Here is a 24,426-nt window from a genome sequence, read left to right as displayed (position 1 = left end):
ACATTTAATTGAGACCGTCACCACTTCGTTAGAAGAAATCTGGAACATGGAAACAGCGCTATATCACTTCAAAAATAAAGCAAATAACCTAAGAAATTTCATTTTCATGGAAGTGCAAGAGTAAAATGTCATGACGGAGAAAACAAAAAACAGTCGATGGCATAAACATTTAGCTTAGGTTTGCGGGCAATTCGAGGTTTATTCAAACTACGTTGCTTTTTTACAATTCGCTTATCGTACACTGTTAAAATAGTCATTTAATCTCTTGGTCATCTACCATAATCAATTAACAATTTTGTAAAAAGTAATTGTTCTTCACATTTTTTCATGTTCTTCGCATTTTTCTCGTTTTCTTTACATTTTTAAAGCATATCGAAAGCGTTTTCAAACATTTTGAAAGCATGTTTTCTTCACATTTTTCTTCTTAACTCTAGAGCTTGCCAGACCCAAAATTTACATTGAAAACGACGCAGACGACTTCTCACTTGGTGAAGGAAAGAATTTGACGTTTACCTACAACGTTACGTCTTATCCTGCTGCCGAAATCTCTTGGTCGCGTTTGAAATATGATGGATCCAACTATCAGTTACTAACACGTTGTTTAGCGCTTGAACAACACTGCAAAAATGAAGACGGACAAGAAAAAATTACAAGAAACAAGTTCGAAGTAAAGTCTGTCAGATTCTCTGATGACAGTTTAACCTATCAGATAAATGCTAGCAATATTAAAGGAAATGAAATTAAGAAGATTTCAATAAAAAAACTAGGTCAGTCCTGTTTGATTTACAAAGAAAATAAAACTGAAATTTTAGCGTACAAAACATTTGCATACAAACGAAAGGCAAATAAATGGCACTTGTACATTATGCGCCCTTGTGCACCAAGCAAAACTCAGATTAGAAGCTCAACTTTTAATTCAATAACGGTTTCGAAATTCCAAAGAAAAAATACCAGAAAAACATAGCTATTTAGGTTGTTTTGAAATGTATCATACTCAAAGATTAAGCTTGAGTCATGCATAATATAAAGATCAGTTTTAGTTTTTACATCTGTTTTTTTCAGTTGTACCTGAAATTGACATTAAAGACACAAAAAGATTTTTAAAGAAAGGATTTTTGGTCCTAAACTGTACGTTGAAGAAGAAATTTGACCTACATGAACTAACCTTCAAATGGTACATGTGCCAATCTGATATCTGTCATGATCATAAAAACGAGATGGAATATATTTCATCAAACTATTCTTTAACAGTAAAGAAGGAAGGCAGGTATCGCTGTACTGCCAACAATGGCGGTGAAATAGATACATCACCAATAATAACAGTTACAAAAAAATCCAAACCAACAGGTAAGCCTTTCATTATTATCGATCTTCTGTTTGTCATTGAAATTTGTGCATCGGCACATTGTCTCACTTGATCTTCATTACGATTTCGTTGCCATACATATATCAATGCAATTGTGTTGAATTAATGCAAAATCATCAAGACTTTCATAAAATTTTACAGTTGAACGAAAACCATTTTAACAAAAGAGTATAAGTACTGAGCAAGGTACTTTTATACAGCAGCATCAAAACCTATAATTTAAATAAAATCTTTATTGCTCGCAAACAACTGTTGATACATTTAACCACATCGTAAGTGACTTTTTATTTGTCAAGTTTCACATTTGTCAAGTGGCAATGGACAGAAGAAAAAAATGATGATGTTGGTCATACTTATAGGCGTCCTCACTCTTGTCATTTTGCTCATTACTTCTTATGTATTGTACAAAAGGAAGAAAATTTACGGTGGTTTTTATCTCCTTTCTTATCCTCCATTGCCTGACTACATTGAAAAGATTGATATGAATGGAGATATACACGAGCAAATACAAAGTCTTCCATTCATACCAGAATGGGAGTTTCCAAGAGAAAGAATAAAATTCAGTAAGTTATTTCTAAGCTTAATTTTATCTCAAACTATGTCTGCATTTAGTAGCATGTCTTGTTTTCAATAACTAAAAGTAATAGGCGTTGTTCTCATGAGCGACAACTTTTAAATTTATCATGTGATATACTCACATCTTTGTTCTGTAATATTGATGTTTTATGCAGTAAATGAACTTGGGTCTGGTGAATTTGGGTGGTTTGGCTTGCAGAAGCAGTCGGTATCTCAGCATTTCGTCCAAGGGATATCCTGAGAGAGAAGTCGAAGAAGATTTTCATTTTTTAACAGAATGGTCAAAAGAAACAGTTACGTGTACAGCAGAGAAGTTACTAAAGTTGCTGTGAAGAAAATCAAAGGTTTCGCTGTTATAAACATTTTCATTAAGATTATTATTCATAATTTTATGTTTCATTGCATGGTTTTAATGAAAAATATAAGATTGAGCAAACACATAAAAATTAATACGTTTTTGAATACAAGCGGAAGGAATTTACTTTTTTCTAGGTAGCAATTTTATACACAATTTAAAGACTTTATGTATACGATACCCTGCCTGCAAGTTAAAACCTAGTAAAACTATTATTTGAAATATTATCAGTCTTTATAGATAGATATTTATATGGCAAGTTGGGTTTTGCAAAAAAAAGGTCGATTTTCCTTTTGATGATCGTAAGCATACATCAACATTTAAGGTTAATAACCTTGATAGCTAAGTCTCAGTTTTTAATTTAATGATTTTTATTTAGATGATGGGGATCGAAACAAACTCATTGATTTGCAGTCAGAGTTGAAAATATTGATTCATGTTGGTGAAAATGAAAACATTGTAAACATATTAGGAGCTTGTACAAAAGGTTGTTTATATTTTGAAGCGGGGTATTTGTTGAGCACTAATGACCATTCACACTTTTGAGGCTGATTATTGAACTAAACAATAATGGGAAAAATATACGTTCATTTCCTAAATGGAGTGAAGTTACGTAATTTAAGTAAAGAATTATGATTGGAAAATGAAAAGTCATGTTCACACATGAGAAAGTTCCCTCACATAACGGCTTGAAAAATATCCCAACGAATAACGATGTGACGAAAAGAACTTAGAGAGTTTCCTTTTTTGGGAAACCTACATGTATGTGCATCCACTGAGAAAGATTTTTGCATTAAATTATTTTATTATAGGTGAAAGAACAAGTTTGTGTATTATTACGGAGTTCTGTGAACACGGAAATGTTCGTCAATTTCTCCGTGACAGTCGAAACAGATACAATCAAGACAAGGAATACATGATGAACGATTTATCACTAGATTTTGGACCACAAAATCTGATTCAATGGGCGTATCATATCATACAAGGCATGGAATTCTTAATATCCAGGAAGGTATAATAATATAAACCTACACCTGGGCAAGGAGGTGTATTGTAGGTATGATAGCTTTGTATGTATATATTGTGTTAATGATGGAGTAGGAGGACAAATAGCGATAGCTTAAAGGAAGAAAAAAATGAGCAAAATCACGAGAGAGATTTTTGAACAAAGACGAACGTGCCAGTTTATATTTCTGGGTTCTTCAACTGTACAATTCTAAGCTTAAGATTTTCATTTGCAAGCATTAACAAACTTAAAGATAAAGGCTCAATCGAAGTCAAGTTGTCGAATACTCAATTAAAGAAAGTTTTTGTTCGTCTCTATGGGTGTTAAATAAGATTTTTGTTGCTTTGTTTGAAATTTATTTGATGTACATAACGTACTGTCTGACCGCTGAAAATAAGACAACATAAAATAACTAACAAAAACAGGTTTTCACTACAGAGTTCAACTGAAAGAGTTTAGAGAGAATTTTATTTCAATGCACGAATTTTCAAAATAAATTTGTTTTGTTAAACCAACAGATCATTCACCGGGACCTGGCTGCTCGTAACATTCTACTTGGTACAGGTTACATAGCCAAAGTTGGAGACTTTGGCTTGGCAAGAGATATTTACAAGTATCAAGTTTACACGAAGAACACACCGGTTAGTGCTTGCATTTGAAACACTAGCTTTTTGTGAGATCATTTTGGCATTATTCTTCAGTTCATGATAACAACCCTTGATGATAGGGATTACTTCCTTTGAAGTGGATGGCAATTGAGTCAATCAAGGATTCTGTTTACACGGAGAAGTCTGATATGTATGATTTGCTTATTTAAAATATCATATATTTTCACTTTTTTAAGTTTACTAACAATTCTACATAATTGATTTAGGTGGTCGTTTGGAGTAGTTTTATTTGAGCTGTTTACCCTAGGTAAGCTTCTATAAGCACGTAAGAGAAAAATAATGACAAATAGGGAAATTGACTAATGACTGATGATGGAAACTAGTGAAATTCTTAAGGGCGATGAAAGATGAAAGAGATTATGATACTAGGAAGTATATACAAAATGAGATTTAAAGCTAAATTTTAGCTGTTTAAATGTTTGAGAAGGGCATGAGCGTGACCACCCACAAAAATCATTCTCGGTTCAAATAAGTGTTGCTTGTACAACATGATTTAAACCTTCAAATGTCTTTCAGGTGGGACACCGTATCCCGGCTTACATGTCAGTGAAGTATATGCCCATTTGCTTAACGGAAATCGAATGGAGCCACCCATCTACTGTCCTGACATCATGTAAGAGAATATTTAATACATCTTTCGTCAGTTTTTTCACAATATTTCTTAAAATATAATGAAAAAACTATGTTCCGTGCGTCAATAAAGCAATTCTTGTTGCTAAGTTTACAATTATCTAACAATTGCATTACGAGCTCAACATTTCTATGAGGTAATAGTTGATGAGGGCAAAGCCCGAATCATTTATCGCATCATAGAAATCGAGAGCGAGTACTCTAATTGTTTTAGTAGAGTCATACTGGTATTCATAAACAAAAGTAAAGGTAGTAATAGTTCTCTTTAACATTTTACGCATTTCTACTGCTACATATTGCTTATACCAAAAAGCCAGTGACCCTTGCTCAATGCATTGTTAGTTATTTTAATTTTATTTTTTTTGTTATACCTTATCTTAGCGTTGTATTAAGTGGCAAATTAGTCTTCTCTAGAATTCCTTTCTCAAGTAAAACGCGAGACACCAAGGTCGGCAGCCATATTTTTCGCTACTCGCTATATATTACTTCGCTACTCGCTATCAATTTTTCAATTGTGAGTAGCAAGACAATCAAATTAAAGTATTTGCTATAGAATACTATTATGATTTTATATATAATCAGTGTTCTAAAGAGGAGGTAATCTGACTTCAATCAGCTGGTGTGCATAAATTACTGAAAAAATAAAGTTATTTCTTCATATCAGGAAAGACAAGTATTCCAGCTATCGAATATCATGTTGTTTGTAGTGTATAGAGAGAGGGGGGTGATAAGCAAATGCGAACACGTGTTAAAATCTTGGCCTACCCCGTATTTTATTTCCAAAGAAAAACAAATTATTGACAAAAAGTGTCATAAACAAACTTTGATAATTAATACACTCATCATCCTAAAACCTATTTACACACGATTATTTGAAATGTTACAAAACTTCTGCCAATGCAGGCTGACGTCGGCGTAGCCTTGCTTGGAGTGTTTTTCTCATGCATTCGATACGTTCTCAGCAAGATTAACCAGAAGGATGGTGTAAAATTTGCTTATCAGGGATATCCAAAAGAAAAATGTCATAGGGGGTCAGCTATGGGGATCGCAGATTATAATGTTTAGTTATGACACGATGATCAAGCAGCTCTCGCAAACGATCACGGATTGCAATTAATCAATGTGACAGAGCATTATCTTGCACCCATCAGACACTTTAGAAAGTTCATCACTTTGGTTATGAAAATGCTTGGAATCATGCCATTGTTAACAACCCATTAGGGAAACTCTAAGCATAGCCTTCAAGCAAGAGTTGATAGCAAACAATTATTCGTTATCATAAGTAACATCTTAACATGCAGCTTTTTCATTCGGTGGGGGTGGGGTGGGACTTTAAATATAGGTTGTTGTGTCCAAGTCAAGATTATTTTCATATAAAAACTCTTTTAAAGCATAAGCGGTTAGATTCTGATGACGATGATAAATAGAACTGAAATAAAGTGGATATGAATGTGAATCAACCTTATATATTTGCAGTGCTGATTTGATGAAGAAATGTTGGATTGAAAATCCACAACTTCGTCCAACATTTGAAGAAGCGAAAAAAATGGTAGAAAAAAATGTCCCGACAATTTCATCCAGTGAAAAAGTGAAGGTAAATTATGTGATACAACAACGAACTACATTAAAAAATGGTTGATGAAAGATAGCATTTAGTTTCTTCATGTAGCGTTCTACCATACGAATATCATAGCAAAAGCATTTTAAAATCAGCTTCATAAATTGTATTACTGAAATGAATGCTGATGAATGCTGATGGTAATCTGTTACAAATTTTGATAAGGATATGCAAATCTTATGACAACGATAAAATGTTTGATACGTCAAAAGATGTGATGAGTTAAGACTGCCTGTTAGATCTGTAATCTTAATCGGGTGACAGCACGTGTCCAGGCGGGCGGTTGTTTATCGATAAGTTGTAGTTTTAGTTTGCACACGGAACCTTTACAACTTTTTGATCACCAACATTTAATTTATCAAAAACGAGTGCTAAGTCCGTGTGTGATGATAACGAACCACAGCCCGATGAAAAGAGCCTGAGAGTAACTAGATCAGCTCCTGCGCTTAGCGTGAAGTCTCGGTAGAGTATGACTGGGCTAGAAAGGGATAAACTACACCTGCGATCGGAGCAACTAAAACAGAAGCAGTTGTTAGAGCAAGAGGCTCGTATCGTTGAGCTAGAAATTGCCAAAATAATTTGAGTTGGAAGAGAAACAAGTGTTGTCAGAGCTTGCCGAAAGAAAAGAGCTGTTGGACATGGAAGCTAGGCTAACGGAGGCTGAAATTGACGAGCGTTTCGAAACTGACAGCGAGAAATGTTCGGAAGCAGGTTTTAATGAGATGCGTGAAGCAGAAGTACGCGAATTTCGAAGTGAAGGATAACGTGAAGCAAATAATTTCAAATATTACGATCGGTTATGCAAAGTCATGGTCGAGCTAAGAGACTTTATGAATCGTTGTTTTGTGAAGTAATAAGTCGCAGTGAATTGCTTGAAAGAATAAGATGTCGATATGGGAAGCAACACAACATCTACGTTTCATCATCAAGTAATTCATGTGCTGATAATCAACGTAGCAATCTACGAGTTATGTCACATAATCCAAATTAGGATGACTACATAACCCAAAAAGATTAGTATGAATATCAAGAAGAGGCGAGTTGTACTAATCCAAACATACACCAGCAAGGTTTCTTAGGAACCCAACACAAAATACCCTTCCCAACCATGCGAGTCATCCTGTCACTAAAGGTGAGCGGTCGTCAGCACAAGCTGAAACATACCAAATTCCAACATTCCAAGACCATCAGAATCCAAATCTGCAGATGCTCAGACTGGTCATTGCAGAAAGACCAATAACATTAACATTCCAAACTTGGAGGGTCCTGAAGTAACGATACTTATCGGGACAGACGGAAGTAACTGGAAACTGGAAGAAAGGAGAGGTAGGCAATCATATGCGATAAGAACACCTTTAGACTGGTCGGTTGCTGGACCAATGAAGCGAATTACTCGTAATGAAATTAGTAGTTTCTGTGTTTGGACCGGTGACAAATATAAAATAAAAAAGGTTGATCAGATGTTCAATTTTCACTTCAGCCAATGACTATATGATGAAGAGCAAGCAATGTCTCAAGAAGATATAAAATCATACCAGATGATGGTCAATTCAGTTAAAGTTGTGAAGAATCACTATCAACTCGATTTGACTTTTCGAGAGAGAACGCCTTTTCTAGATAATCGACCTATGGTCAAAAGGAGAATGACGTCTCTCAAATTGTGCTTTAGAAAGGATAAGGGGCTACACAAAAAATACACATCTGGAATTAGCAAAAACATAATTAAAGGTTATGCTGCCAAAGTCCCGGCTACGGTTAAAGGTTATACCTCGATTGGAGTCAACCGCTGCTGTAGTTGTTGCCAGACAACATCGAAAAATCCAAGAAGAGCTCGGCATAGATGTTCATAAGGTCATATTTTGGACAGATTCAACATGCGTCCTTCAATACATCAAGAATGAAGCCAGCCATTTTAAGAGTTTCATGGCTAATACGATCGGGACTATCCATGAGATATTAAGCTCTTCACAATGACGTTACCTGACTAGCGAGGTAAACCCAGCAGATTATGCATAAGGATGTCTCAGTCCCAGTGAAGATGTAAAGGTCAAGCACTGGATACATGGACCAAGATTTCTTTATGAGAACGAAATAAGATGACCTGAGTCGTCAAAATCCACTTCTAAACACCAAGAGCAATTGAAGTGGAAGAGATCGGCCGAACTATTCGAAGCCATTTTAAGCAAGGCTCAACCATTAGATTAGTTCATTCAGCACTTCTTGTAGTGGAATCGTCTTTGTTTTGTACAGCATGGCTAATTCGCTTCATGCACTACCAACGATTTCTTGTTTTAAAAAGTGATAAAGAAGATCTCACCCATTCCGGTGGTTTAGTTAATGGGGCCGGAGCTGCACGTCTTACTGTCGTAGAAATGGAGCAGGCTAAAGTAATCCACTTGCGACATGTCCAACCACAGTATTTTCCACTGGAAGTGAAGAATTTCCAATGTTCGTCTAGAGTTATCTTAATCGCGTTGCTGCTCTTCGAAGGAAATGATAGCTTCTTGAGAGTTGGTGGTAGATCAGAAAAATCGGATCTTCACTTCAACGCAAAGCTCACCCTATCATCGTTTGGAAGAAACATGGTAGTGTGGACTGCACTATCAAACATGTCCATGAGAAAAACAGGCACATGGGGGTTCGAGTTGTTGTCGCTGCAGTTCAAAAAAATTTAGGATAATCAAAGGCAGTTTGAGGATTCGTTGGATTGTCTTCTTAAGTTTCCATTGCCACACACATTACTCTCGATAGAAGATCTTCCTTTAGCACGTCTCGTCGATTCTGAGTACACAATTTCAGCGTCGGCAGTGCGATTATCCGTCTAGAAATAAGAGCTGTTCACATAAAAGTTTCAAATACCCTACACTGAGTCGTTCCTTTGTTCCTTTACTCGATTTACCGCACGAAGAGTTTCTTCAAAAGACATACATAACGACGACAGGACTACTTTTGTGGGATGAAATGCAATCTTAAAAGAGGAGTTTGAGAAATTAAGATGTGAAGAGTCACAAAAGAAGATTTGTAAGCGGTTGTTGCAGGAGAAGACGACCAGGCACTTTAATCCGCCAATAGCAAGTCACACAGGTGGAGTTTTGGGACAATATGATATTATCAATCCGTAAGATTCTGACAGCGTTAGTCAGTGAGCAGATAATTGACAACGGCACTTTAAGAACGTTCCTAACTGAAGTAGAAAGAATTCTCCACGATCGACCTCTTCTTCTCTATTGTGGCACAGGCCTTGATGAGTCAGATGCTTTGAAGCCTAGCAAGCTGTTGCTGTTGTGTTCCAATATGCGTGCCGCACCTAAAGTGTTTGTGGATGGCGATCATTACAGCCGGCTTTAGAGACAAGTACAGCTGTTAGCTAATGCACTTTGGAAGCGTCGGATTGCTGAGTACATTCCGATACTCCATAAAAGACGGAGGTGACTGAAGCAAGTAGGTAACTTAAAACTCAATGATCTCGTCCTGATGGTAGATAAAGATTATTCACTAGCATGTTGGCCGATGGCTATAGTGACAGAGGTGAACCCAGATGAAAATAAAATAGTACGACGAGTGACGTTACGAACCATAAATGCAACCTATCGTAGAAGTATTCACCAACTATGTCTCTTGGAGGAAGGCGAAAAATTCGGGGGTGAAATGTAAAGATGTTTGTCTTATCGAGTTTTGTTAGTGCTATAAGTACAGATATTTATGGTAACGATCTTATTCGATTGGGGCCTGTGTTAGATCTGTTGCCTCAATCGGGTGGCCGCCCGTGTCCAGACGCTTTTTAAATGTGGGTAATGTCATCAATTTGGCAAATTACTTCAGTTTGAATGTTTAGTACCTAACTACCACGAAGATCATTTATGGAATGCAAAAAATGGTTGCTTTGTAGGACGAGAGATGGCAAGATGATTTAGGGGAAACAACTTGTGTTTTCCCCATGGTAGACGCTACTTTCAATATCATTAATGAAAGAAACACAATGAAACGCTTGCGCTGATTGGTGCATAGCTGAGTTTGCAATGACCTGTGCAAACCGATATGAGCTTGATCAAACAAATTAATTAAATAATTAATCGAATAAATGTTAAAGGAAAAATAAAAACATTTGTTTTAAATTATCTGTTTCGCATTTTTGCTATTTTATGAAAGAAATAGAAGATGTCGTTTTTGTCTTTCCATTGGCTCATGCAAACCTTGCACTGATCTCCTCTCGCGTTCTCTAAAACGTCTCCTAGATTTGAATGAGCCAACGCAGACACAGTAAACATCATTTACTTCTTAAATGCTTAAAAAAATAATTATTTCTTTATGATTCTAGGATTTGGAAAATTATGAACAAAATCAGAACATATCGACAAAAATGTCGCAGTCAGAAGCAGAAATTAAATTATTCAAGGAAAGAAAAATGGAAGAGATTCCAATGGCTTAACCAATGGCTTAAATCCTTTTTTGACTTCACATTCATAAAAATTGAAGTTGAGAAAAATATCGTTAGATCGATGACAAATTGACTTATATATATTGACTTATATAGCCTGGATACATTACAATTGTATTGAACAAAAAAGAATGAGCATATTTTAACGCTAGTGTGATGTCCACACTTGTTAAATAAGAAGATATATTTGAAATCAAGTCTTTATCCAAGTACTTTTTTGCTTTTTCATTGAAAAACTTTTGCAGAAATGTAGAGGTTTTATTTAAATTGTTGTGTACTTTTTGATTAGAACCAAGGGCAGAAGAATGTAGGGCTAAGGGGCTGCTCACCAATAATTAAAATGGGGGTGCTAAGCCCCACCCCCCCACACACAAATATTCCATTGTAACAAAGAGCTTTTCAATATTCTTCCCAAAACAAGTCCTTGTTTGACAGGGGGAATACATATTAGATTCTCTCATACTGTCTTTCTCATAGAGAATGAAGTATTTAATGGACAGTATTTAATTTTCCTGAATCTCTGACTAAAATTTTGCTCACGGGATAAGAATGACACCCCTACCAAGACTTTTTTTGTTATTCAGACCCCACACAAAACCAAACATCTTCTACTGCCAATGTCTAGAACACACTGTTATGATATCATATAAAGATGGTCAATAACCAAGTTGTAAATATTCTGCTAATTATAACATGTTGCAATGAAAAGTAAAGCCTCAATTACATAAGAGAAGCTTTCAAAAGACAATATTCTGGTTTCTATGGAGGGCCCTTTAAATTTTGTCAAATATATTACAATTGAAAATATGATAACAAAAATTCTATACATCCAAAATAGTATTTAAATGTTTACTTTACTGAAACTAAAATGACAGCACAATATATTCATAACACAAAGAATAAGTCCACTGAACTTCAGTGACTGGACATCAAACAATCCCATTTATAAAATCAAAGACTTCAGTGACAGTAAACAATTTCCCCATTTGCTTCACACTGAAGACCATTTAGAAAATGCAATTATGCATTTCAACCCATGTATACTTTTAGACAAACACGGTATGCATGTTTCTATGTATAGAGTATTTTTGTGTGTTGTTTGATTTTAGTATTTTATTGAAATGTATTTACAACTGAAATACCAGCAGCTAGGGCCAGAATATGACACTGTATCTACTTCATTTACCAGACAAAATCTTAAGTTCAAAGCAGTTTTGGGTAAAACAAACATGATAGAAACTTGAAATTAGTGTCAAATCCTAAATCTGGCAGAAAAGCTCTTAAATTTAGATCTCACGATACAGCATTTGGGTTGAATATAAGTTTTTTAATATTTAATATTGTGCGCCTTTAAGATCGACGCCTAAGGACAAAATGGTAATTAATGATTATGAAATAACGCGCGAATTTCGAAGATGTCAGATTAGTCACGTGAGGCCGTGAGATTACATGAAGGAGGTATTTTGGTATTAATTTTCTCGAAGCGTTTTTCTCTTTGCTCCAATGAAATGTAAAATAATATTCAAACCTGTATTAAGCGGTCCTGCATTAAGTGGACACCCTGTATCAAACGGACACTTTAGGCCGAAGACCATTGTGCTCAAAAACATTACTTTCCTGCACACCTCTCAAAACTAAAATTCCCTGCACACCTCATAGTGTTATAGAGAATAATGAAGTAATCAATGGTTCTCAAACCACTAACACACCAGTGTGGATACCACTAACCACAATTATGAAAATGGATGAAATGCTTTTCTTGATAGCATATAAAACATCCCAATATAAAAATGCTCGACGGCGTCTCATTCCCCATACTTCGCCAGTTGATAGCACTTCCCACCTTACGAGGGAGCTTTAGTATTCATAAGCGAAAATTTAGTATTCGAGTTTTAAGCGAAATATAGAGTGCAGCATTTACAAAAACTAAGCTATAAAATGATATATGACAAAACTGTTTACTGTTTCTTACAATGTTTTCCACGTAAAATTTATCAAAAGAATAAAAAAATGTGTATCAATAAAAATATAACACACATCATAATGATCATAAAGTTAAAATTTGTATTGTCGTTTTATAAAATATTACTGCGTTAAGATTTTCTTTAATGTTTGTCGACATATTCATTTCACTACACACATATTCAAAGCTTGCTTTTCATCTCCAACAAAATTGTAAAACGAAAGTTTTTCTTTTATTTTACGTATAATTTTACACATTAATGAATGCCAGTTCCAATGTTGAAAAGTGCACACGCGCGGTGACGTTAGAGTGTCGTGTCCAAAAGGTGCAGTGATGACATCAAATAATATCTATATGCCATATGTTTTTAAAGATAAACTTTAAGTGGAATTCAAAAAGGCATTATTTCAAAGTGGGATATTAATTGTCATTGTTTGGTTGCATAGGAGGCATACAGCACGCAAAAATAAAGGAAGTGTCGAAAAAAAGCTCTAGGTTTTTGGATTGCTGTTGCGGTAGATCAGGTAGACTTAAGTTCGACATGAAAGTAACTTGACATGTTGTTTAAACTTCGTATAACACATGATTAAAGAGGAGCTATAAGCTATCAGACTGTTTTATTTTATTTTTTTACTCATAAAAGATCAGTTGATTTTTTATGCTTTAGCAAATTTTTTGTAGTTGTACCTAAAAAGGGTTTTAACAAATGAATACAAGATAAAACTTGGAAACAGAACAATATTGACCATATTTTTCAATACCTGTCCTTGTCCATGAGAAAACTGTATTGAATGAGTCAATACATTTAGACAGGGGCTAGGTATAGTAAAGTAGAGTTGACACATGAACTTTTTCTTTTACGGTTGTTGCTGTGAATTTTTTTTCATAAATTGTTTTAATATCAAATTTAACATGACTTTCTCCTTGATTTTTCGATTTAGATTGTTTCTCTTTCATCGGTCTTGTTATTTTATTGTACGAGCATTTTCTCGACTAAGAAATATTTAATGTAATTTATAAACATATCACAGCTTGTCTACATCACGCATGATTTTTTGTTTGTGAGCATAATCCACCTGAAGTGTGTTTGACAACTAATTATTTTAAATAATCTTTTTAAAAAATCTAATTCCTTTTCCTCCAATATTTTTCGCTATAAAAGCTTTTGTTTTCATTTTGAACTCAATGTTGAGTTGAAGTATTTTGGAACTGGCTTAAAACTTAACATTCGCATCAGTAAACGCCAGATATAATCGATTAACTGTGCATAATTTTACAATCGTTCATATTTTAGTATTGCTCCAAAGTACTTTACGTTTATACAGCTGTGCATAGTGTAAACATCCATTTCAAAGTCTTCGAAAATAATGAAAGTATACGTCACACTGTGGCCACTTAAAAATACCCAAAATGTTAAATATAATGTAAAACATGTTCAGTTGAAAGACGTCAGAATACAAAGTTTAGTGACTACATCAATTAAGTTTAATTTTGTCATGACGGTTTGAATAGCCATACTGTGTCTCATACAACGAGGCTTGTTCAAAGAAAAACATAAATCTAAAGCAGTTGAAAAAGTCGAACTACTGTGTAGTGTGGTTTAGGAGCTTTAATTGCTTTCTTGGACAAGTTAACGAAAAGTTAGACATAGCGCAATGTTTTCTGTTACCTTATAATAATAGCTTCGTCTTCGGTGATGTAGGTAAAACATTAATTGGAGGGGCGGGAGGTATATTCAAATATTCAAATATTCATTTGCACACGATTGAGTTTTCTTGAAAGTGACTCTGCTTTTAAAACACAACTCAATTTTTGAAGCTTTTCAGCTCCATTAATTTCATGACAGTATGATTCACATTACCAAAATGATAGAAAAATTTTGCATAAACACGTTAATTTTTTTGAAATATGGTGTTTTAATCTGTTAAATGAAACACATTATTATTACATAAGCAAATCCATTGATCAATGAGAAAACAGGATAGTGCACATTGGTTTTTCGAGAAGTCTTGCATACTGTAATTATTAGATTTGATATTAGTCCAATATATTTTTATAGGAATTTTCTGTGAATAAAAAAGGTTAAGAACATCGATAAAGGCATAAAGGAGGAAAATATTTTTGGTGATCATGTCTGGTAGCGTTGCCAAACAGGGTTGCGTAACTTTCTACCCCTTTGAGAATTACATAATGCATTGTTCTAGAGAATTTCAAAAGTTAGATAACTTTTTGCAAAGTAATTTCAAGGAGATAATTATTATTTTCGCATGAATTTTCCCAAAACTGATAACTAAAGATTGTCGCTTAAAAGACTTATCTTAGTGACACGATTTATTTGTGAATAATTATTTGCTCTCACACATTAGTGAAACATGTTTTTAATCACTGCCTTATGATTAAATTTTTTTTCATTTTTTATTTTTTTCAATGTTGGTGGGTACCATATTTCTAAAGAACCTGAAAGATGACGCTCATGTGTGATAAATTTGGAGTGTTGATGTTGTATTTTGTGTTGGTTGAGAGTCGTGTGAGTACATCCAAAATTTCAAGTTGTCTTAAAAAAAGGAAGGGTGAGTAATAATCCAGAATTCTTTAAGGGTTTTTGATCATTTGCCAAAAAATAATGAATGAAATAACATTTCTAAAGAAAATTAATGATGAAGTTAAGTCTTAGTCTTTGTTGTAACTTATTGAGAATTCCTTTTTACTATTATGCAGTATAACAGCTGAATATTTGCATCGACAAGATGTTTGATGTCCTTTTGAGTTCCTCCAACTAGCATGCACTTTGCAAATACTGAGATTTTCATTTAAGTTAGCTGCTAAAGTGGTTAACTTTAAAATAATCAAATCACACCAAAACATAATTTAAAAAAAACCGATTCAGTGGCATCGTCAGGTCTTCAAACAGAAAGGGGAACGATGTAAAGGCTAAACGTGTAAAAGCACGAGCGTTGTTAGGGGGAATACACGTTTAAAATTTCTTATCCTTAAAATGCTATTTTGTAGATAAAGTTTTAAGGAAGTTTTCTGAAAATTTAAAAGCCCAACATCAATGATTTCTGTTAAGAAAAAAAAAGTTTTCATAGGGAAAAATTCTACTCTAGGCTAATCTAAATGTGTCGACAAGGTTATAAAAAAGTTTTATCCGCAATATATCTGTTTTTAGTATTTCCTTTGATATGTTCCCATTTCTTGGAAACAACTACGTGCTTAGCTGTTTAGAATTTGCATAATTGTACACCCACCCACCCCCACTCCTCAAAAAATTTTGCTTTTAATTGAAAATTCTTAAATTTGCTATAAGAATTACTGGGCAAACACATTCTCCCAGTTTCCTTCACGGCAATAACATACACTGAAGCAATCAATTCAACAGACAATAATTAGCCAAAAAGATCTTAGCATGTATATCATGATGTATGATATGGAAACAGACCTTATGACTTTCGCAGTTTTTACACAACTAATCAACTAATCAATAAGCCCGTGACCTAAGCAATAACCATAAATGTACTATTTCTACACATATCACTACAACAATATTTATCAATTGTTCAAACTGTCCTTATATATATATATAAAAATCACTGGATTAAATCCCTGATTTTTATATATACTATAAAAATCAGGGATTTAATCCAGTGATTTTTCTCAACACCACTATATATATATATATATATAAGTTTGAAAATTTGTAATCCAGGAATTTAATACATAAAAGATAAGTTTCTCCTGATTTTAGTGATTTTTATTGAGCTTTCGACTCGTTTCTTTCTAGCCTTCATCAGAATGAGGATGTTTATTTGTTTTTTTATTTATATATATATATATATATATACAAAGTGTATAAACAATGTGCCCTCCCGGCTATCACCAAAGTGCAATGGTGACTCCTGCACTTGGGACACAGGACGTACGGTTACACATTGTATGGATTGTATTGTAGAGTCACCAGAGCGCTCAAACCTATATAGGTGAGCAATGCATAAAGCGAATGCGGTGAACGTCTCGAAGACTCTCTACGCAATCCGAGAGCGCTCAAACTGCGCAAGCATAGCGAGCGTATTATACAAAGTGTATAAACAATGTGCCCTCCCGGCTATCACCAAAGTGCAATGGTGACTCCTGCACTTGGGACACAGGACGACACGTATATATATATATGTAGTGGTGTTGAGAAAAATCACTGGATTAAATCCCTGAAGAGTGAGCAGTCACGAAACAGGCTTGTCGGGATGAATCTGTAGTTTTGTGATTTTTCTCAACACCACTACACATATTTACGCTCTGCTCTCGGGCATCTAGCACTGTTTTATACGGAAAATCATAAATTATAAACTTCCTATATATATATATATATATATATATATAATGAAATAAAATGGTTAAGTGTTTGCTGTCGCTACTTGGAGTTTCACGCCGTGGGGCAATCTTCAGGCAAGTGCAGTTGCTTATCTTACGCTCTCCTATTATATAGGATATTGAGCGCTCTTTTATCCAAGAATATTCTCCATAATATATATATATATACTATATCTTTCATTGAAAGTGACTCAGTACTATTTTTATGAATGTTTTCTCTCAATTTCAATTTACCGTTATCTGCGATGAAAATTTACGAAAATTGCATCTTTGAACAAATAATTTACGCTAAATTTGTGTTGTTTTTCTCAATTTTATCAGGGAGAGCGATACCAATATACATACTTCCTGGTGAATGGGTTATGTTTAATTGCAGTGTAAATCACAACGATTTAAATCGAGAAATTTTACATGTTGACAACAACCAAATAAAAATATTAAGCAAAAATGTTTTCAATGTTACAAACTTGACAAAATCAGATATATACACCTGCAACCGTTGCCAAGTGCGCTACAATGTCATGTCATGGTTCAATCAGGTAAGACGACTCAATATGATAAATGATATCCCAAATTACTCTTAACCCAGTTAATAGTTTTTGCTTTAACAAAAAAATTTTGATGAAATTTCATTCGACTTCTCAATTTATTTTTTTGACTTGATCGTTGTTTCGTGAAACTACTCAAGCCTGACATTGAATCACTGTTTTGTATATTCCAGAAACTCCATCCTATCAAGTACCTTTAATCACAAAAGAACCAGACAAAACAATATATGATTACAAGGAACGTGTTACATTGAATTGCAAGCTTATTGGCCCTTCATATTTAATAGCAATTTATTACAGAATATCATGGAAAAGAAATGGTAAGACAGAAATGGAATGCAAAAGAGACTGCAAGTTGCCAATTAACATAACACCTGAAAGCGTAGGAATCTACGAGTGCTCAATTGAAAGAAAACCCGTTCACTACAAATCTTCTCAGAAAGTTACGATAAAACTCAAAGGTAAATTAATTAGTTATTTTGTCTAAATTAATTTCCCATCGTTTGTAATTTTTGGAAATTTAAATCACTGTTCAAATACACTACATGTCACATTATGTATATACCATGCAAATGAAAGTAAATTGGTATATACAAATTGTATACAATTTCATATTTCTGTCATGTTCGCTACACTGTGTTTCCTCACAAGAAAGCCATCTTCAAGAGATGAATCAATCATCTCTTATATCAGGTTGTTCTTTTTAATGTATGTAATGACGTAGCTAAATTTTACAATTGTATTTATATTTATCAGTAGGCATCTGGGGGAAAAAACTGATCTCTTACTGAATGTTTTCATTTGAAATAAAAGGGGTTGTTTTTCTTGAGCGTGCAAGATAAAGAAACGTGAGTCAGCAGAGTTGGGTGGGTTGCAAGTAAGAACTCTTCATTTCATGCCGTATAAGGTCAAACATTCTCTTTTAATTTCCGGAAATAATTTAACAACTCTGTTTCAATATAACACCTGACCGACTTGGTTGGATATTAGTTGATTCGCCTGATGATTTTGACGGAAGGAATTTGACGTTTCTACAACGTAAAGTCTTATCCTGCTGCCGACCATTTTTGGTGGGGTTTAAAATATGATGGATCCAACGAGCAGATTGTAACAAGTTGTTCTGCGGCTGAGCAACATTGCCAATATCATGACGGAAAAAAATTACAAGAAACAAATTTGAAGTAAAGTCTGTCAGATTCCCTGATGATAATATAACCTACATGATCAATGTAAGCAATATGAAGGGATATGAGATCAAGAATATTTCAATACAAATTCTTGATTAGTCCTGTTCGAAAAAGTATTTGAGGTAAATGAAATTAAAATTTTAGGGTGTGTTTTAGTTTTTTAAATTCAGTTTTTTAAATTTTTAGTTAAGCCTAGCATTGAAATTCGAAACGAAAATATAGTTTTGAAGAAGGGATTTTCGGTGTTGAAATGTACATTAAACCAGAGACATTAAACAAAAGAAGTAACCTTCAAATGGTTCATCTGTATATCTGATACTTGCTACGACGACAAGCATTGGAAATACATTTCATACAGCTATTCTTTAAAAGTACAGAATGAGGGCAGGTACCGCTGCAGTGCATGCAATACAGGTGGAACAGCTATATCGCCAACAATAAACGTCGTCAGGGATATTTCAACAAAAACTAATGTTGTCAAAAACAACAATCACACAGGCAAGTCTTCTTTATCATTGTCGCAGAATTTGAGGTCGTCCAACAATATAATCTGCACTATGACTTTTTTTAATGACTGTGTTTTACTGACAAAGAATAAGCAAATCGCAACATTTTGTTCGACCATATTAAAAAATCTACAATCTAAGCTTTTCATCAGTCACAACTGATCACCAATACCTAATTGCACTCCAACCTACATTCTATAACCATATTTATAATTATTTGTGTATAAAATTAAATATCATCTTACATCAATCATTGGAAAATATATTGTTGTTGTTTTTATCTTTACTAAAGAAGCTACATGCAAAAATCGCTTAAATAAAAGCATGTATTAACGTACTTATGCTTATATTTACCACAACCCCCGATGATCATGAAATTGATCTCATATATCAATCTTGCTTTTTGTTGACAGCTTGCAGATTATATTTTTAGGTCGCTGAATTTGTCTATAAGCAGTAATATTTGCAAGATAAAAGTTGCAACTTTTCAACAGCATTAAAAACTATTTTTTTACAAAACTTCAGTACTCTCGAAATGAATGATTCATACACGTAACTCAGCCAGGAAGTATTTTTTCTATTTATGTAGTAAACATTGCCAATATACAACAGTCGACAAAGATAATGTTGATAGTTGTCATATCTACTGGCGTCCTCACATTCGTCATTTTGGCGATCACATCTTATGTATTTTACAAAAGGAAAAATATTCAGGTTGAGGACAGCTTCAAAATGTTTAGCCCACCTATGCAAGATCTTTTCCTTCTCGGTAATGAGTGTAGACTCATCTGAGCTCAAGAGAGTGGAATTTCCTGACGGTCGAGGTCCATATATGGTGTTTAGAGCTTCATAGAACCGCTTTGTATCATTTCTGTCAGCATAGGCTTGGATTTCATCAGCCTTGGCACTGAGCCAGAAATATCTCATCACCCGAAGCTTCCTCTGAACTTTTCTCCGTGCACTGGCAAGGGCGTTCTTCTTGTAGACTGAAGTTGGATCATTTTGGTAAGCACGATGAAGTCTGTGCTTTTTATCAAGTAGGGCCTGAATCTCATCATCATTCTCATCAAAGCAATCATGCTGATGTCAGGTAGGGTAGCCCAACACTTGCACTGCAGTTGAGTGAACTGTGCCCTAAAGGATTCCCAGTCTTCTTCGACGTTACCTCCAGGATTGAAGTTGGCAATTTGGGATTCTAGGTCTGTGGACAGAGCTGCACTTGTTTGATGGTTTTTCAGCTTGGCAACATTTATCCTCTTTTTAGTCATGCATCCCTGTGGACGTCCCTTTGGTTTGCTGCGGATGTTCATTTTAGAGATGATGAGTCTGTTGTCGATCCTTCACTCTGCACCACAAATGGCCTTGGTAATTCTGACATCCTGCCTGTTTTTCTTCCTGACAATGATGTAGTTGATGAGATGCCAGTGTTTCGACCGGGGGTGCATCCATGATGTTTTGTTCCGGTTGGGCAGCAGGAATATTGTGTTGGTTATAAGGAGACCATACGATGAGCATAACTCCAACAGGCGCAGGCCATTGCTGTTGCACTTGCCTACCCCACTCTTTCCAATGACTCCATCCCAGGCGGCAGAATCACGGCCTACCTTTGCAATAAAATCCCCAAGTAGGATCAACTTATCAGTACTGCACATGGATGAAGAGGCTACCTCTTCCATTACAGATTCCTAATCAGGTTTAAGCGAGTTTTGCTGGACGCTAACATTATAATTACATCCCTCTCCAATCCTACTTCTCCTGCAGTATCTACGTGGTTATTAGTTTCTGTCCTGCTTCTGTGTGACAAACCATAATGCGAGGCATTCTTTTATAAGCACATTTTGTAGATTTGCTTCAGACAAGGCATAACTGAACGCTGCATTTTATATGTGGACCGTTATGTTTAAGGAATAGTTGACTTAAAATTCCAGGTGAAGATGTAGAAATTATTTTTGATGCTAATATGACTCTGTAGATGACATTGACAATGAAGCATTACAAAAGATGTTTAACATATACTGCATTGTTTTGAGTACATATCTGTTTGTATTTACTGATTTCTTGACGTTAATCACACTGCCTTGATAGCTTGTTTGACTGATAAGCTTTTCTGCAACCACACTTTCGGTTTTGTGGGTAATGTAGACCTTCATCAAAAAAATACTATAACTGGATTGTAAAGAAATGCTTCGATGTCTACAACTATGTTTTTCTTTAGCAACAATAATTTCTTTGAGGTATTATGTAATTGACGTCAATGTTCAACACTTTCATGGATCTATGTATACGTGTATTTTGCTTGACGCTTCTTTATATGTGCAGCTGTGCGTATTTTGAATTATTCACAAAACGTGCAAAATATTTAAAAACAGACGCAATTGCAAATGCAAATTGCGATACAATAATAAACACATGACGGACAAGAAAAAATTACGAGAAACAAGTTCGAAGTAAAGTCTGTCAGATTCCCTGATGACAGTTTAACCTATCAGATAAACTCTAGCAATGAGAAAGGATATGAGATTTAAGAAGATTTCAATAAAAAAACTAGGTCAGTCCTGTTTGATTTACAAAAAAAACAGAAATTTTAGTGTAAAAAACATTTGCATACAAACGAAAGGCAAATAAATGGCACTTGTACATTATGCGCCCTTGTGCACCAAGCAAAACTCAGATTAGAAGCTCAACTTTTAATTCAATAACTGTTTCGACATTCCAAAGAAAAAATACCAAAAAAACATAGCTATTTAGGTTGTTTTTAAATGTATCATACTCAAAGATTCAGCTTCTCAGAATTGACTCATGCATAATAAAAGGATCACTTTCAATTTTTACATTTGTTTTTTCAGTTGCACCTAAAATTTACATTAAAGACACAAAAAGATTTTTAAAGAAAGGATTTTCGGTCCTAAACTGTACGTTAACGCAGAAATATGTCCCACAAGAAGTAACCTTCAAATGGTACATTTGCCAATCTGATATCTGTGATGAAGATATGAACGAGAGAAAATATATTTTACCCAACTATTCTTTAACAGTAAAGATAGAGGGCAGGTATCGCTGTACTGCCAACAATAGCGGTGGAATAGATACGTCATCAATAATATCAGTTGTCAAAGAATCCAAACAAACAGGTATGTTTTCTCTTGTTAATAACTTGCAGAATATTTTAATTTTGTCATTGAAAGTAGTGCATTGGCAGAACTAACTTACCTAGACAATCGGAGAATGTTAGACAATCAGACAATTAAAGAATGTATTAATGCAAAGTTATATTTTATAAGTGAAGTACATTGTCAGGCAAAGCTAGCCTTAAAACATTTCGGGGGATGGATTGTTTATATTGCCAAACTTTTTTTTCTTAATTTGTGTGGGCCACACAGGGTTACCAAAATCAACTGTCCTCCGAAATCCCGCATTTTTGCTTAGGACTGCATAATTGGGCAGAAAGGTGGAAAGGGTTGGTTTTTCTAGATTGACCAGTTCTGTTCAAAAGCATCCACTGCCAGAGCTAAAGGATCTGGTCTCAAACTGTAAAAGAGAAGCAGTTGAGTGTTCAACCTGTCCGCAAAAAGATCTAACGCACAAGGCCACCGAATACGCATTAAAGCAAGAAAAATCTCGTTACATAGTGCCAAGTATTCTATCCGTTGAAATACCGAGACTACCAATCTGCAAATACGTTTACCGGACCAGGTAGATGTTCTGCACTGAGATGAATATTGCGATTTGACGCCCATTCCCATAAGGCCAGAGTCAAGTTGGAAAGAACAAGTAAGCACGTTCACCCTACGCAGTTTCTAAATGCCGCAGCTGAAGTGTGTCCATGCGAGCCCTCCCATGGACACATAATTGACCCTTTGTGAAGCTTATCGCCGCAAAGGAAACCACAAAAAATTCTAAACAATTTGATAATAATCTTTACGGCAGTGTACTAGGCACAATGCGATGCATCGCCTACTAATGCTATAACCTGGGAAGCCAGGCGAATAACAACTGCTGTATACAAACCAGCGCATTCCTCTAGGCTATTAGAGCCGAATGTCATAGTTTTGGTTAAGAGCAAGAGGGTGAAACACCCGGCCAGCAAAGTTAAACTAGCGACGGTCAAGAGCTGCGTTAAACTGGCGCCATTCCACCTCAAGAATTTTTTGTTAAACGAGTCTACTTTTTGCATTCATATTCGCATGAAGCACTATTGCTACTTCTTTAATCAGCTTTCCTTTCGATTTTAGAGAAGACCCGAAAAGCAACCCTGGAGCCAGTTACACGAAGCCTGGATAGCGTTATACCGGACACTTAACCTGCAAAGACGCCTCAGTGGCGCTAGATCAAGGGCTGGGGCTTTCCCCTTCTTCAGTGGAACCAGCTCCGAAGCCACGACAAAAAAACAGTAAAAAACTCAACGTTGTTATAAAATGATACCTAGCGCAATAATGGCGCGCTAAACGAAACATACTTTTTTGCATAGTTTGCAAGTGTTAGTTACAAATGCAATTATGTGTATGCTAACTATACAACAATCCACTTTATTTTAGGATTTGGAAGATAATGAAAAAAATAAGAAAATTAGAAAAGTCACTGAAAGTTTCGAAGATGGAGGCAGAAATTCGATTTTTCAATGGAAGTAAAGTGGAAAAGATTCCAATGACTTAATTTACTTTACGTAGTAAAAATTCCCAACACTAGATTTATCTACAAAACTATCCTAACACTGCAATATATAAGAGATGGAAGTTTTATGAAAATTTTTTAATAGCTTATAAGCATTATCATGCAAAAATGAAATTTAAATAATTGCGTGTGCGATAGTTAATTTAATTTTATGTTATGAGCAACAAACCCATAGAAGATCTCAATTTTACATTGCACGTTCTATCCTTTCCTTAATCAAGTAGCATTTGCAAAGCCAATAACTCTCAATGGCAAAAACTTTTTCCCTACCAAAAATTTTAATAAATATACATATTGTTGGTCATCAAGGGAAAATATTCATTCATTTATGCGCAATAGATACTGCAAAGTACCTTTAATTGCACAAACGCATCTGAATGAGTCACGCCTTCATGTAGAAATTTGGCATATTCATAAGCTTTCAATTGCAGAGAGTGGCATTCAATGCGAAAAAAATACATTCAAAAGTGTGAAATATCAATGATTTAGAACCCAATCCGCTAGATGTCTAAGTACCGAGTAAATGTTA

At 34.9% G+C, this 24,426-nt stretch overlaps 3 protein-coding genes and 2 long non-coding RNA genes across 7 annotated transcripts in view; all 5 read left to right on the top strand.

Moving 5' to 3' along the window:
* Positions 1 to 964, top strand: part of LOC124445863 (fibroblast growth factor receptor 2-like) — a 65,716-nt gene extending 64,752 nt beyond the window's left edge. Inside the window, exon 4 of the mRNA XM_046996658.1 lies at positions 435 to 964. Coding sequence (XP_046852614.1) covers positions 435 to 964 — 530 coding nt within the window. The remainder of the gene's footprint in view (positions 1 to 434) is intronic.
* A 1,230-nt stretch (positions 965 to 2,194) lies between these two features.
* LOC124445865 (fibroblast growth factor receptor 1-like) lies at positions 2,195 to 11,400 on the top strand. Its single transcript, XM_046996659.1, has 9 exons — positions 2,195 to 2,286; positions 2,677 to 2,784; positions 3,110 to 3,309; positions 3,822 to 3,944; positions 4,031 to 4,101; positions 4,178 to 4,218; positions 4,488 to 4,584; positions 6,078 to 6,195; positions 10,538 to 11,400. The coding sequence occupies exons 1-9, from the start codon at positions 2,220 to 2,222 to the stop codon at positions 10,646 to 10,648; spliced, it is 936 nt and encodes a 311-aa protein (XP_046852615.1). The 5' UTR covers positions 2,195 to 2,219; the 3' UTR covers positions 10,649 to 11,400.
* Positions 11,401 to 12,968: 1,568 nt separating this feature from the next.
* LOC124445870 lies at positions 12,969 to 17,860 on the top strand. Of its 2 annotated transcripts, XR_006948276.1 has the most exons (4): positions 12,969 to 13,144; positions 15,075 to 15,190; positions 17,307 to 17,524; positions 17,707 to 17,860. XR_006948276.1 is itself a non-coding variant. In XM_046996666.1 (3 exons), the coding sequence occupies exons 1-3, from the start codon at positions 15,085 to 15,087 to the stop codon at positions 17,731 to 17,733; spliced, it is 351 nt and encodes a 116-aa protein (XP_046852622.1). In that variant the 5' UTR covers positions 15,016 to 15,084; the 3' UTR covers positions 17,734 to 17,860. The 2 variants fall into 2 exon arrangements, 1 of the variants encoding a protein (XP_046852622.1); XM_046996666.1 differs by lacking the exon at positions 12,969 to 13,144 and having other exon boundaries at positions 15,016 to 15,190.
* A 497-nt stretch (positions 17,861 to 18,357) lies between these two features.
* On the top strand, positions 18,358 to 19,487 carry LOC124445884. The gene is made up of 2 exons (XR_006948292.1): positions 18,358 to 18,842; positions 18,907 to 19,487. It is a non-coding gene; the product is annotated as an uncharacterized LOC124445884 (long non-coding RNA).
* Positions 19,488 to 22,064: 2,577 nt separating this feature from the next.
* LOC124445879 lies at positions 22,065 to 24,201 on the top strand. 2 transcript variants are annotated; one of them, XR_006948287.1, is made up of 3 exons: positions 22,065 to 22,357; positions 23,459 to 23,616; positions 23,762 to 24,201. It is a non-coding gene; the product is annotated as an uncharacterized LOC124445879 (long non-coding RNA). The 2 variants fall into 2 exon arrangements; XR_006948286.1 differs by having other exon boundaries at positions 23,459 to 24,201.
* Positions 24,202 to 24,426: the final 225 nt, after the last annotated feature.

This window comes from Xenia sp. Carnegie-2017, unplaced genomic scaffold (assembly GCF_021976095.1).
Source record: "Xenia sp. Carnegie-2017 unplaced genomic scaffold, XeniaSp_v1 HiC_scaffold_22, whole genome shotgun sequence".
Lineage (NCBI taxonomy): Eukaryota > Metazoa > Cnidaria > Anthozoa > Malacalcyonacea > Xeniidae > Xenia > Xenia sp. Carnegie-2017.
This window is presented reverse-complemented; position numbering and strand designations above follow the sequence as displayed.

Excerpts from the sequence above, each read along its gene's own strand:
- LOC124445870 (XM_046996666.1), top strand. The coding sequence starts at position 15,085 with ATGACGCTCATGTGTGATAAATTTGGAGTGTTGATGTTGTATTTTGTG. Across the intron at positions 15,191-17,306 it reads TTGTCTTAAAAAAAGGAAGG|GGAGAGCGATACCAATATAC; the intron begins GTGAGTAATAAT and ends CAATTTTATCAG. Across the intron at positions 17,525-17,706 it reads TCATGTCATGGTTCAATCAG|AAACTCCATCCTATCAAGTA; the intron begins GTAAGACGACTC and ends TGTATATTCCAG.
- LOC124445865 (XM_046996659.1), top strand. The coding sequence starts at position 2,220 with ATGGTCAAAAGAAACAGTTACGTGTACAGCAGAGAAGTTACTAAAGTT. Across the intron at positions 2,785-3,109 it reads ATTAGGAGCTTGTACAAAAG|GTGAAAGAACAAGTTTGTGT; the intron begins GTTGTTTATATT and ends ATTTTATTATAG. Across the intron at positions 4,585-6,077 it reads ATCTACTGTCCTGACATCAT|TGCTGATTTGATGAAGAAAT; the intron begins GTAAGAGAATAT and ends ATATATTTGCAG.